This window comes from Rhododendron vialii, chromosome 10a (assembly GCF_030253575.1).
Source record: "Rhododendron vialii isolate Sample 1 chromosome 10a, ASM3025357v1".
NCBI lineage: Eukaryota > Viridiplantae > Streptophyta > Magnoliopsida > Ericales > Ericaceae > Rhododendron > Rhododendron vialii.
In genome coordinates, this window is record NC_080566.1 from 26,032,728 (window position 1) to 26,047,505 (window position 14,778).

General features: G+C 37.8%; 1 protein-coding gene across 2 annotated transcripts; it reads left to right on the forward strand.

Moving 5' to 3' along the window:
- The first annotated feature begins 1,616 nt into the window (after positions 1 to 1,616).
- LOC131303588 (diacylglycerol kinase 2) lies at positions 1,617 to 13,292 on the forward strand. 2 transcript variants are annotated; one of them, XM_058330531.1, is made up of 8 exons: positions 1,617 to 1,853; positions 2,952 to 4,149; positions 5,777 to 6,152; positions 6,241 to 6,317; positions 6,739 to 6,858; positions 6,992 to 7,156; positions 8,785 to 8,922; positions 12,861 to 13,292. In XM_058330531.1, exons 2-8 carry the CDS (start codon positions 3,040 to 3,042, stop codon positions 13,014 to 13,016), a joined length of 2,142 nt encoding a protein of 713 aa, XP_058186514.1. In that variant the 5' UTR covers positions 1,617 to 1,853; positions 2,952 to 3,039; the 3' UTR covers positions 13,017 to 13,292. The 2 variants fall into 2 exon arrangements, with proteins under 2 accessions (XP_058186514.1, XP_058186515.1); XM_058330532.1 differs by lacking the exon at positions 1,617 to 1,853 and adding an exon at positions 2,671 to 2,819.
- Positions 13,293 to 14,778: the final 1,486 nt, after the last annotated feature.

Sequence of the window (14,778 nt, forward strand, 5' to 3'; positions counted from 1 at the left end):
TGATCTCAAATGTTTACTTTACAGAGATTACTGAGAACATTATCTAATTAAGAAATTGAAATTAATTGTGTAACGCCCCTAATTTTGGGAATGTTAAATAAACATTTTTATTGAAAACCTGAATAGATTCTGACTAATTATTACAACATAATTTTCACAAGAGTGCATTTATTCGACAAAAGGAGGGAAACTAGGGTTCTTATCTACTGTTCCGCCTTTTCCTCCATCCTAGCCAGCACCTCAGCTCCGAAAGCCTCCAAGGTGTAGAGCTCACCCTACGCATCTACAAAGTTTGACACATTATACCAGCGTCGCCCCCAGTATAATATGTCAGGGTTACAATAGTAACACCGTGAGCTATAAAAGCTCAGAAGAATAATCACATACCTGCTAACCAAAAAATTCTAATAATAGGACATATCAGCAACATACTATAGCAGGTAAATATTCCGCGATAACATGTCAATAACACATGTGCATTCAATAACTTCAAATTCAGAAATTAATAATAACACATGCATATTCACTATTCAACTGGCGTCAGTGTTTTTGTAATCGGAGTTTCTCCTATGCAACGTTTTCGTAGGCCGTGTCATCATTTTCACTTTTCCTTTTTCCAAATCAACATTTTCAAAATCGTTTTTACACACCCAACCTCGGTTCCGCCGTTCCGGGCTCCCGAGTATTCTCATAACATTTGCAATACGAAAATGTATGGTCAGTATAATTTTAAAAGTGAACGTTAAGACAAAGCTATCTTTGATTATCTGGTTATTAATGATCAATAAATTTAATTTTTTCTCAAAAGAATTTAGAGAATTTTACAAATTAAATGGTTTAAATAACAATATAACATGTGAGTTGAGTTCAATGGAACATTACAGCATCTCCAGCCCTTTCTTTTCTTTTCTTTTCTTTTTGTTTTTAATACTTGCACTCAAATTTGAGTAAAAGTCCCTTAAAATCCGCCCTACTCAAACCTATGCTAAATTACTCAAACATATATCAAATTAGGTCAAATTACATTTCTTTACAAAAAAATTGTACTCTAAATTTACAAGGCTATTTTTCTTATCCTAAATTTACAATTATGTTGTTAATAAAATTGAGATTAATTTTTTTCCGAATGAGGTGGAAACCCCATGGTTTCCGCCATCCATTGTGGGCCCTACCGAACGTTCACTACAGTAATTTGAACGGTCCATCTTATAGGGTTCGGAAAATAGTATCTCCACGTAAAAATGTAGTTTGATGATCAATAGTAATATATCAAAAATTAAATTCTGATTTATAAAGTAGATCATAGATAGTTTAACTTAAAAACTAGTAGGAGTAATAGAATCAAACCGTTTGTTTTATATCAATTCGGACCGAACACAGTCTCTGTCATAACATTTTTCACTCAACTTTGTGGCTGTCTAACGGAGTACTTTATAGTTATACGAAGCTTTTACGGGCTGGAGATTCTCCTGCGCCTCACGGACACCCCCTGTCCCTGTCCTTTCTCAAACGCGTCGTTTCCGCTTTGCCCCAAAAGGACTTTCCCGTAATTTCACATTGGCACGAGCCGTACTGTTCTCATTTAAATCCTCCAACTTCGGGTCCGTGTTTGTTGCGTAGGAAAATCCCGCCAGCCTGCTCTCTCTCTCTCTCTCTCTCTCTCTCTCTCTCTCCCCGCCCCAACTTTCCCAACCTATATATACACACCTACGCACGAAAAAGATGCGCCTCAGATCTCCAGACTCAACTTGGGACGCAAGATGCTCCAGACTTTCGCGTGCCAAATCCCTGCACTGATCTCCTTCCTAGGGTTTTAATTTCTTTTCCCTTTCTTCTCAAATTCGCTTCCAAAGGTTCCTACCTCCTCTCCCTCTCTCTCTCTCTCTCTCTCTCTCTCTCTCTCTCTCTGCATTATATATATATATATATAATTGTATTGAGTCGGAAGTCCAGGGGCGACGAAGGATGAATATCCTTTTAGTTTTGGAACTTTAGATCTGTCGATACCGTAGCTCAATTTGAATTGAATTACCTGTTTTCTAAAGCATTTGTGTGAATTATAATTTTTCTCTCATAACTACGGTCATTTTTGCGAATTTCTCGCATTTGTGCCTGATTTGCGATTGACATCGGGAAAAATGTGGAGAAGGAACAGAGGATAGTATGTCCAATGCGTTGGTTGTCTATTAGGTTTCGTTGCGAGCAATTTTTGACTTTGGTGTTTAGGGAATTTATCCATTCTAATTAATAATTATTTGTATCAGCAGTGAGCAGAGGTTGAATGAGTTTTTGTTTTATTTTAATTTTTTTGGCTTCTTAATTAGAATGGGGGATCCTCTTTTAACAATCTGTTTGGAAGTACCCCTGAACCCATTGATAAAGAGTGGGCCCTAGTAATTAAAAAAATTTAACAGGTACAACACGAAATAGGCCAATTCAACAGCTTTTTGTTCGACATCGAATTGAAAAATAAATGTCCGATACCAAGTTGATCAGTTAATTCGTGTCGAATTTTGAATCAAAAAATTTGCGGGATTGAATACTCTCTTAGATATTTTCCCATAGGATTGAATATTCCCTTAAATATTTTATGAGTGGCTGGAAGGAAGGACCAACTGGCACAAGTGGTGGCGACCGACACCATATGATTTAGAAAAGGAAAAGGCCTTGTACTCTATCGGCCTGCCACACCTAGATAAAATTAGGGGTTCGTACCTGGAAAATAGCCGCTCCTTTATTTAGTCTTCATTTGGTGTTTGGTGCTTATACCTTGCCTCTGTTAATTTGTGTAGAACAAATTACTTGCGGCAGCTCTTAAGGTTCTTAAATTTTAGTCCACTTCTTTGTACTTGTTTTATATTTTCACATGTTCAGTCCAGTTTCTTTTCCACTTTTATTGGATCGTTTCTTTTGTTTTTCACGGAATGATGATGCTGTCTTCTGTTGTTCAGGTTTTGTCTACAAAATCCTTTTTTCTCTTTGGATGTTTAACATCATAGGCCTGGGAAGGAATAGAGATTGTGAGAAACTGGGTGTACAATGATTGATTTAAGTGTTCCACTTGTAAGGTTACTGATGAGCTCAGATGCTTACGGTCCATCTGTTTTTGGATGGTTGGTCACTGGGTCATTTGGACTTCTTGCCGTTATTTATGCATTCCTCAAATGGCAGAGAAAGACATCTCTTAATTGGGTTAAAGCTGCTGCAAGAGCAAAGAAGAAAGCCAGGAAGAAGCTAAAAGTTCCTTTATCACATCATACATGGATGGAAGATTCTGCTTGTGGTGGGCAGCCATCTACTTGCTGTGTGTGCCTAACTTCTCTGGTGTCTCCACAAACCCTGGGTGCAAAAGCAGCATCACATAGCCCTGTCCACCGGTGCTCTGTTTGTGGTGTAGCGGCTCATTTTCGGTGTTTCCAGTTTGCCGCGAAGGATTGCAAGTGTATAGCACAAGTTGGTTATAGCCATGTGCAACACCACTGGTCTGAAAGATGGATGACAATGGATGAGAACCCTGAGATGTCTGCTTTCTGTTTTTACTGTGATGAACCTTGTGGAATTCCTCTTCTCGACGGTTCTCCGGCATGGCATTGCTTATGGTGTCAGCGTGTTATACACGTCAGATGTCATGCAAAAATGTGTGAAGAGTCTGGTGATACTTGTGATCTCGGTGTTCTTAGAAGAGTCGTCCTTTCCCCCATCTGCGTGAAAGAAATTGAAGCTGAATCAGCTGGAGGCGGGATCCTAAGCTCTATTACTGAAAATATTATTGTTCGTGGGCAAATTAGAAGAAGGCGCCATCGAAGCAAACATGGAAATGGCCGTGCTGTTAATGGAAAATTACAGTATTATTCAGTTGCCAGGACAGCACTGCATTATGTGTTCAGTGGGTGTTTAAAAAAGCTAATCAGTGAGAAGGACTGTGACCGGCTCTTGAAGGATGGTGGAGTAATTAGTAAGAAGGGCAATCAGAATGGGGTAATGTATAAAAAGAGTGAAATTGCTGTCTGTGGTCAATCTAAAAGGTATACAATTATGGACTTGCCACATGACGCCAGACCTCTTCTTGTCTTCATTAATACCAAGAGTGGAGCTCAAAATGGGCCTTCCCTTCGGAGGAGATTGAACATGTTATTGAATCCTGTGCAGGTAGTCTTCAATCACTTTACTCACAAATATCAGTCTTATAGCTTATATTTTACAAATGCCTGAAAAACTTCCATGATCTACCCTCCTTAACATTATGAGAACAATTTAAAAAGAAGACAAAGTTTGATTGTTTGATGTATCGTGGTTTACTTGTGTTTCTTTGAAGATGTTGTAAACAGAGTAGAGATAACAACATTGCCTGACCTATAACAGTCTGTCTTGTGCTCCAGTTTCATAATTGTATCCACAGCAGTTTTCTGTTCTGCAGTGGTATATTGGAACACCTATTATCCGTTTTACATTGAAGAGCAGAGACTGATGAGTGATTGCTCACATGTGACACTTATGTTGAATGACCAATGACAGAAACATTTTTATCTATTTAATATTCAAAACAATGGTGACAACTGTTTCCATTCTATTCAGCTAGTGTTTCCTAGCAAATACAGATCAACTGTTTCAAAGTGAAATCTTTCACGTTTTAACTGATATTGCCCTTGCTCAAGTCGTATATGCCAGGAGTGTGATTTGTTTTATAAATTCCTTCCTTTCTATCTATCTTTTAGATGTTTGGATTTTTAGATAATGATAGGAATGGAAGTGTTTAACAAGGGAGTGCTCCTCTAAGTGGTTCCGTAGGTAAAGTGACTCTCAGATGAATTTTAAACGGGTGGAAAGTCAACCGCTGTTTGGTTTCCCTGGAACACATTTTCTCTCAATCTAGTGTGTCCTAATTTTTGGTCTTTATTTATGAACGATGAAGGTTGTTGCTAATGTTACTATAATTATTTTCAGAAAAGGTGCTGCCCTTGTCTGTTTTAACCAATTCAGAATGTGTGATGGCTTAATCATTCTTGTCTTGAGCGGCATGGAGTTTCAATTTTACTCCGCAATTTCATATTTTCTCTGAGAATCCTCAGGGAGATGCATATGAGGACTATTGATCAGTTGCTAATCAAATAATGAAAATTAACGTGAGGTTAATATTAATCATTGCTGTTGTATTGGCTTTCATTTATATGTTTGCAAGGAAGAGAGAAGCTTGTGAGATTTCCTTTATGTCATATGAATTGAACTGTTGGCTGCATATCCTACTGATAGTAAATGTATGGGACTTTGGGTAGAGGTTAGAGGCCTTCATATGAATATTGCATGGAGCAGATTTTACATTACTTTTGCATCAACATGGATCTGATCTTGCTTGGTTCATAACAAAAATTCCTTTTGTAAGTTGCGAAACTCAATTTGCCACGAGTCACTTCAAGAAGCACAACAATGTTCAAATCTTCATGGTGTTCCACACAAGGCACCATTGATTGTGCTTAGTGCTTTAATTTACCTAGAAAAGATGATGATCTTCTTTCTGTTGTGTATTTTTCATTGCCGATGTGAATTTATGAATCGTTATACACAACGAACCACATGGCATAACTTGCATGGTTATTGTATCTTTTGTCTTTTTATGAGTTTTGTTAGATTGTTTCTCTGAGGGATACTTGGCAAATATTTCTTTTCCCTTTTTTTCTTGAACTATCTCTGCATATAATTGCACACATATCTTTTGCGTGTGCAAGGTCAATATAACATTTTGTGTGTTGTAGCTAAGTTCTGCTATTTCTGGCTGCAGGTTTTTGAACTCAGTTCTTCCCATGGACCTGAGGACGGTTTAGAGATGTTTAGTAACGTTCAGTATTTTAGGGTTTTGGTTTGTGGTGGAGACGGTACTGTTGCATGGGTCCTTGATGCTATTGAAAGGCACAATTTCGAGTCACCACCACCTGTTGCAGTACTCCCTCTAGGGACAGGAAATGATTTGTCAAGGGTTTTGCAATGGGGAGGAGGTTTCTCAACAGTTGAAGGACAAGGCGGCTTGAGCGCTTTCTTACATGATATCAATCATGCAGCAGTTACAATGCTAGATCGCTGGAAAGTTGATATTCTGGAAGAAAACTCAGATAGTGATCCAAGTAAATTGCAGTCGAAATTCATGATGAACTATCTAGGTATGTTATCTTCTTGGTATCTAGCTAAATTCCTTATGAAATATGTGTTTCTTGATCTGCTTAACCATGGCAAGTTTCCCTTCGACAGGGATTGGATGCGATGCAAAAGTTGCATATGAATTCCATCTGACTCGGGAAGAAAACCCTGACAAGTTCTACAGTCAGGTAGCGACTCTCCTTTTCGCCAACCTATTCTTAATTTTTTGTTAAAGCGAAACAGTTGATATCATGCTTCTCTCTTACTAGTAAATTGGCGACATGCTAGTACACTTTTGAGTTTGAAAAAGGGATATGATAATTCTATGACAAGTATTTTGTTGAGATTAATAGGTACCCATTCAACATGGTTAATGGGTTGAAAATGCATACATGTTAAATTAATAATTCCTTTAGATGGCCATCTCTTGTTGTTATTAATGGTGTTTTTGAACTTGAATATTGCTTACTCTTTGGTGCCTAATCTTTTTATTGGCCTAGAAATACGTAAAGTTGTTTCATAGCACTTGATTGGTAATTTCTTTTGGATTGCTTGCTCCCTTATTTTGTGCTCACTATTTTAGTATTTGCTGGCTGAAATCTAAGACAGTTTGTAAACAAATTGCGATATGCAAAAGAAGGTGCTAGGGACATAATGGACAGAACTTGTGCTAACTTACCCTGGCAAGTTTGGCTCGAAGTTGATGGGAAAGACGTCCTGATTCCAAAGGTACTGCAACTCAGATAAACTAAGGTCTTCAAATAGTTGTTTTTTTTTTTTTGTTTTGTTATTTTTGTTGATCAAATAGTTACTGTTATTGTTTCATATTTCTGATGTTCTTCTGCTTACTCCTTTTCTCCAGGATGCTGAGGGTTTGATTGTGCTCAATATAGGCAGCTATATGGGCGGGGTTGATCTTTGGCAAAATGATTACGAGCATGATGATGATTTCAATCTTCAGTCCATGCATGACAAACTCCTTGAGGTTGTATGCATTTCTGGAGCATGGCACCTTGGCAAACTCCAGGTATGAAAATTTTCTCTTATACTGGCTCTTCTATAATTTATAGACATGTCTCAAATGTTTGGCTACGTCTTTCCTTCTGCTAAGATTCTTCAGATCACTGTGCTGCTTTAAATTAGTGCTGTCAATCATATCTTGTATTCTGCATTCTGTTTTTTTTTTTTTTCCTTCTTCTTTCAAATGACTGTTTTGTTTTGTTTTGTAGGTGTGGAAGTATTTTTGAATTGCTTGTTTCCCTTCCCGTTGAACTCATTTAAGTATTTTAGGAGATTTGTAAAAATGTTTGTAAATGTGAACAAGTGTAAGATGGTACTCCATCTATCCCATATTGCTGGTCCCTTTTTTCCTTTTGGGATATCTTCAAAATATTGGTTCTCTTCGAAATTCAAACAAAAAGGCATTTAGATTAACACAAACTAACTCTCCTAAATAAGGGTCATTGTTAGAAATCCAATCAAAGTTTCTAAGGAGACGTGAGTGGACCATCAATATGGGACGGAAGGAGTATAAAACTGTAGTTCATATTTTTCTCCTAGTTCTAGGCATGGACAATATCGTTTAGACTCTTAGTTAAGTCAACTTTCCCCCCCATGTATTTTGTGTTTTTGTTCCAATTTGTACATTGTGCGAGAGATAGAAAGTAGGGTCAATACTGTTGCACGGTGAGGCCACCAACGATCATTGATGGCCTTGAGAATAAACAAACCTGAACTCTATGAAATTAATATGGAGAAATCAAATCACATATAATTGTGTAAGAGAGGCCAAGATGCTTGGTTTGGCATAAACCTATGTCCACAGGTAAACAAACGAGAAGGATTCCACTAATGCTAAGAGAGCAATGCTCTAAAGAGGAAATTGATTTCGTTGCACTCTAAGTCCTTAACGAAGGAAACATCTAAAAAAAACTTTTTGGAAATCCAAAACGAAGTACAAGTCGGTCCAGTTAGTCTAAACCAATACAATTGTTCTCCGTGTTAGAGTTGAGCCCGGTCTACATGGGTTGAGCTTGAGATAAATGGAATAGAAGTTCAAATTTCTTGTTGAGCTGAGCCTAGGCTTAGAGGGCTCAAGTGTGGACTAAACTGATTTGAAGCCAAAACAGAGCTACATTTTACAAATTCAATTTTGGCAAGACTACCTGCTTCTCCAATCCAAATGCATAGATTTTCGAATTTTCCCAGTGTTGAAATTGATCCAAAGTTCTACAAATTACTCTTACCCGACCACCACAAAAAACATTGATTATAACGTGATTCAAAGCTTCCTTGTTTTTTTTTTTTTTGGTTATAATAATCCTTAAGCAACATCTACCGGGTTTCATCTTTTCTATTTGGTGATGTAACGATTGAATTTGTAGCTACACTGCAAATGTATGGCATGTGTTTTGCACAACATTCAAATGTAACATATTGTATGGATGCATACAACTATGCTCTATGGATGAATGTGTGCTTGTAAATCCAGTTGCTTATTTTCCCCTCCTTGTTATGTAAAACAAATGAGTAATGTTTCACTTGGTTTAAGTAATTTTTGCTCTGAAAAAGGTTGTTTTTCATTTCTCTGAAAGATGTCTGATTCACATATGGATATTTATTTGTCTAAAAATGTGGCCAATAAATTGTTTTTAGGTTGGACTTTCACAAGCAAGGAGGCTAGCCCAAGGAAGAGCTATTCGAATTCATTTGTCCAATTCTTTCCCAGTTCAAATTGACGGGGAGCCTTTTATCCAGAAACCGGGTTGTTTGGAGATAACACATCATGGGCAGGTATCTCTCAAGTTTTTAGTTTGATATGATAGAATCATGATCTGTAGGAGAATTTACCTAGTAATAATTCTATCCACATATGCTGTATGTGGACTACATTGGATTAGTGAAGAAACTAGGTAACTTATCCTAAAATTGGGGAAATCACCACGAACAACCAAATTTTACCCCCGTCATAATTTAAATCATGAGTTTTGATTTCTTTCAATTAGAACCGCGAGTTTTTATTTTGGTCAACTTAAACCCTGGTCTTTCAAACTGATGAGATGATCTAAATCGTTCTTCCTTCTCTTTTGTCCCCCATCAGCCAATATCATCACACCACTGGTCACCGGCCTAAACAACCCCACCTCTACAGCTTCTCCTAACTCGTAGGAGCCTCCCGTATCTTTCCTCCACCATCACCTATCAATGATGCAATGTGGTTACACGATAATAGTGTTGTTCGACTTGTTTACTACTATCTGAACGTATATTGGCAGGATTAAAAGAACAACTACTGGCCAATATTTTTGGTTTCTCATTAACAACTGTTCAGATTAATGATGTATTGGGGGGCCGGAATTTGACAAAAAAATTATCTAGTGATACCAAGATGGTATTTTGAAGTTCCGTGCTCATTTTTTTAAAGTATAATTGCAAGAGAAAATATATTACTCCCTCCATTTGAATTTGTTTGTCCAATTTCGAGATTCCCACTTATTTATATGACAAAATGATTACTATCTAAAAGCTTTGAGTTTCCAAGAATGTCCTTTACTTTTTTGGCATTAAATGACAAGGCACTTTCTCCAATGCATAATTTCTTTAAAAGAGAGGGCATTATGAGAATTTTTAGAAATCAATTTAGAATTAGACAAACATTTTGGTACATGTAAGAGTCAAAAAAGAGAAACAAAATGAGACGGACGGAGTAGAAAGGAAAACTAAATTTACACATGAAAATAGAACCAATTTCATCGACTCTGAAAAAATATCACAAAATGACAGTTGGATTGTACTATTGCATGTCAACTTTTTTTTTTTTTTGATCGGGATTGCATGTCAACTTAGAATATGTATGTTGGTCTTTTCATAATTTGTAATGTAGTATCCTCTTATTTGAGACCCATTGTGATTGATTGGACATTAAAATCTATACTAGCTATAAGATTTATATGATGTAGGAGTAGGACTAGTAGATAGAATGAATATATGAACTACGAACCACCATAAAAGCAAATAAAAATTTATTGGATAAATGCTTCAAGATAGGTTCTACAAATTATTATTTGAAGGAACATATTTATATGGGGCATCTAACCCGATTATTCAAAACAATTTTTTTTTTCCTTTTTGGTGTGTGTGTGTGGGGGAGCAGGGTCACCCCACCACAATGCCTGGCTCCGGCCCCGCTGATACCAATATGTGCTGCATTGACATAATTGTATGGCCTGGTTAAGAGTAGTTGACATCATTGTGCGAAGAGTTTGCGAAAGTACATGACTCGTTTGCATAAAGTTTTTGGAAAATTTTTCAATCAAATGCCTCCAATTTGACTAAATGGTGTTAAATATTCAAGCAGATGCTTTGATCTATCTTGCAAATGCATCTTGGAATTCCACTTAGGTTGGAGGTTAATAGAGCTTCGATTGGAGGCTTTTTTAAAGCATCCATCTTAAAATCGATTGGCAAGGAGTGGAGAGACTGGCTCAATACTAGTTTTCCCAATGTAGAACCAGCTCCTAATAATCCCTTGCATGTGGGAGCCACCAAGCCTAGACTCGTGGATGGAGGCAACCAATGGATCCATACTGCAGGGATCATTATTAAACGAGGTGCACTTTTGGCACAGATATGGGGGTATGAATTACTAGCAAAATTGTGGGTCATGCTTTAAACCTTCCAAAGCCATGTCAAAGCATCCAAATCACAACTGTTTGGCAATGAGGCTCATATACTACTTTTGGTGGTACTATTTTGACACTATGGGACAAGTTTTTAACAAATGCCTGTAAGGCCTCTAGAGCATCTCCAGGAGGAGATGCCAAAGCTCAGGTGGCATCTCCAACGGTCAGTTTTGGCATCAATTGACCATCCAACAAATATGCCTTCAGCCATGCCAAAGCTGATGTGGCTTTGACATCCCCTAATCCCATGCCAATTGTGACACCTTCCCAACATGCCAAATTTAAAAAATACTAACCATTTGGAATTTAAAAACTGTTTGAGGGTTCCCCCCACCCCCCCTCCCTCCCTCCCTCCCTCCCTCCCTCCTTTAAGCTCTGTTTTTTTTTTTTTTTTTTGACGTAAAGGTTGGAGAGAGAGAGAGAGAGAGAGAGAGAGAGAGAGAGAGAGAGAGTTTGATGTCAAATTGAAGATGTCAAAATACCACATAAGCCTTCAGTCAAAATGCCACATAAGCCTTCAAAAAAATTTAACATCACCAATTTGACATATCTTGTTGGAGATGGAAGCTTTAGAAAAAAAATAAAATTGCAAATGGAAGTAGAGGCTAGCCCAAGGAAGAGCTATTCGAATTCAAAGTAGGGTGCTTGTTTTAATGGATAAATACGTGAAGCGACTATTGAGTGCAAGCTTTTATAGGCTGAAGTAAAGGCCTAACAGCCCTTACCTAAGTTTTTTCTTTTACGTTTTTTTTTTTTTGTTCATCCTCTTTTTTCTGACATGCACATGATTTGTGGTAGTGTTTGGATGAGTTTTTGAGAAATTTTGTAGGGTTATGAGTAGAAAGAGAAATGCGAGTAATGATTTGAAGTATAGGTAATGATTGGAGAGAGAAATGAGAATAATGATTGGAGATAGGGGTGAGTAATGATTGAAAGTATGGGTAATGAGTATTTTTTGAGTTGAGAATTTTTTTTCAAAAAGCAATCCAAACGGTTTCTCAAAAAGTCAAAACTAATAATACGGTGGTCATGATCTGAAAGCTAGCAATATGGTGGTCATGCCTGTACTTGCAGGCCCCCTCTCTCTCTCTCTCTCTCTCTCTCTCTCTATATATATATATATATATATATACAGTTCTTTTCAGGTCCAGTCGCCCGGATTTTGTTGTGGTCCGGATTTCTTTCTGAGCCGTTGGATTGGATGGATTACATCCAATGGCTGTGGAAATAAAAGGGAAATAAAAGGGGATTTCCACTCCAGCCCCATTCAGTCGTTCCTGCGCGAGAGTGAGAAAGAGAGAGAGAGAGAGTGAGTGAGTGAGAGACCTTAGGGCTTATCGTAGCTCCGATCGTAGCTCTGATCATTCATCGTCGGCCGTATCGAGATTGATCGAAACCACAAAAAAATCACAAAAATCAGTTCGAAAATCACATGAGAGAGAGAGAGAGAGAGAGAGAGAGAGAGAGAGAGAGAGACCTTAACGCTGATGTTCGTCGTCTTCGATCTCAGCGTGGGTTATTCGTATACAGTCGCATCCGTTCTCTTTCTCTAGAACGGAACGACGAAATGGGGCTGAATGGGGCTGGAGTGGAAATCCCCTTTTATTTCCCTTTTATTTCCACAGCCATTGGATGTAATCCATCCAATCCAACGGCTCAGAAAGAAATCCGGACCACAACAAAATCCGGGCGACTGGACCTGAAAAGAACTGTATATATATTATGGAAACTGGGAGGAACTGGTACGGAGAAGACTTATATTTTTAAATGTTGAAATACCTTTTTCTAATTTACATACGCCTAATAGACGATAGAGTTGCATTTTGCTTTCTTTTCTTTCCCCCTCTCATTGGATGGAAAGGGAAGAAATGCTAGTCAGGATTCGTACAATTAGGACTTTGATATGGTGTTATTCTGTTTATCGTATAGGAGGTTACGTTATTTTTTCCTTTTTGGGGGGCTTTTTTCTTTCATGTTTCTAGTTTCAATCTCTCTTCAACGCTAGGAATATTTTTTTTATTTCCGTGTATCTGTTTTGGTCCTTACCAGGTGTTTATGTTGAGGAAAGCATCAGGTTCTCAAGAGCCAAGAGGTCATGCAGCTTCCATTATGACTGAGGTCTTGGTGGATGCTGAGTGTAAAGGCCTTATTAATACGTCTCAGAAGAGGTTACTTCTACAGCAGATAGCCCTCCAGCTTGCCTGATTCTTCTACCACTTCTTTCCTTGCATCCATATAGGTACAAACTTCTTATTTGTACTAACCTGGCCTCACTTTTGATGGTCACTCATTTTTTTTGCCCTTTTCGATTCCCCAATTTTTGTAATTGCTTGCTTCCTCGGGAAATTGTAGGCGTTTCTTGTATACCTATAGAGAGATCAAAGCGGATAGTAGATATTGTCAGGAAATTCAAATGAGATAAGGAGGTATTGTAACGAGTAGAATGCTATGTGATTCAATGTTCACCGATTAATTCTTTCACAGGATTTGATGAGGTGTAGGTTTGAATCCGTCACATAAAGGACTTTTTACCGCATACAAGTGTGTTAGGCTTTCACTCTCCTTAGTATTCTCTGTACGATATTTATGGGTTGGTACGTATATCTACAGTAAATGACACATGAAATCCATCTTCGACATGTTCATACTTCCTTATGGACACTGAAGGATTGTTTAGTGGACATTATAGTCCACACTCCTATAATTTAACATCAAGGAGTAAAATCTGGATTCATGTATTGAAAACATTGAGCACAAGAGGTGTGATGCCGGGTATGGTCTTTCATCATGAGTTAATAAAAGTTTTACTGGGTTTTAATACCCTAATTGGTTACTCAAGTTGCAGCAGTATAACTAAGCTAGAGGTGTCAAATGGGCCGTGCCGGCACGGCACGACACGGGCACGGGGCAGCACGGCACGTCACAGGCACGGTATTGGCCTAGCACGGCACGACACAGCACGATTGTAGTGGGCCCGGGGCACGGTACGGGCACGGAAGTGGGAGGCATAGCACGGGCACGGCACGAAAGTTGGCCGGGCACGGCACGGCACGACATGGTCGTAGACGGGCATGGGCACGAAAAGTGGACAAGAACGGCACGGCACGGTTCTAGCAAGGCACGGGTATGGGCACGACCCGGCACGACATGGGCATGAAAGGGCACGGCACGAGGCACGGGAAAAAAAATTAAACAATTTCTATTCGGTAAAAAATATTTGTTTACCTTTTTTTAAAGGTAAACAACTAAGATATTAAATTTTTTAAAAAAAAAAATTTATTAAAAAATCATGTTTTTAAAAAATTATTTTTTCACTTTTAAAAAACTATCAAATTTTATTCGGTAAAGATATTTGTTTTGTTTTTGTTAGTAAAATTAAATAGGCTTTGGACCTTTGGTTTGCAAATTTAACATTACAATACAAGATAACAAGTAAAATTAAAAAAACTTATCAAAATATTTATGGTGCAAGAGTAATTTAATATGAAAGGAAACGTGCAAAAGTCATATATTATTTATCCCAAATCTAACAAGAAATAAAAAAAAAAGTGTCAAACAAAAAAGAAAAAAAAAACTAACATAATTCTTTTTAATTAGGGGTTGTAATATGTTATTTTTTTAATTCTTAAATTTTTTGGCGTGCCATAGTATATGAAAATGCAGCGTCCATTGTTATTTTTCTTCTTTCATTGTGAATTGTCCTCTCCTTTTTCTCTTCTGCAAGTTACAGAGTGATTATGATATTTTGAGATCGAGTGTAGACCTTTTGCCTAACATAATTCTCGTGCACTAGCAGGAGCGTAAAACGGTAAAAGCTTTTTTAAGAAAACACCTCAAACTATTCAAATGTGCGACAATAAGAATTGAAAGCGCAACTGCAGATTGATTGAGCCCTTTACCAAACTCGCTTGTATACTAATCAAAAAGTTATCTAAGATTTATTAAGTAGGAAGCTAGAAAAGCGAGG

Excerpts from the sequence above, each read along its gene's own strand:
- LOC131303588 (XM_058330531.1), top strand. The coding sequence starts at position 3,040 with ATGATTGATTTAAGTGTTCCACTTGTAAGGTTACTGATGAGCTCAGAT. Across the intron at positions 6,318-6,738 it reads CTGACAAGTTCTACAGTCAG|TTTGTAAACAAATTGCGATA; the intron begins GTAGCGACTCTC and ends AATCTAAGACAG. Across the intron at positions 7,157-8,784 it reads GGCACCTTGGCAAACTCCAG|GTTGGACTTTCACAAGCAAG; the intron begins GTATGAAAATTT and ends AATTGTTTTTAG.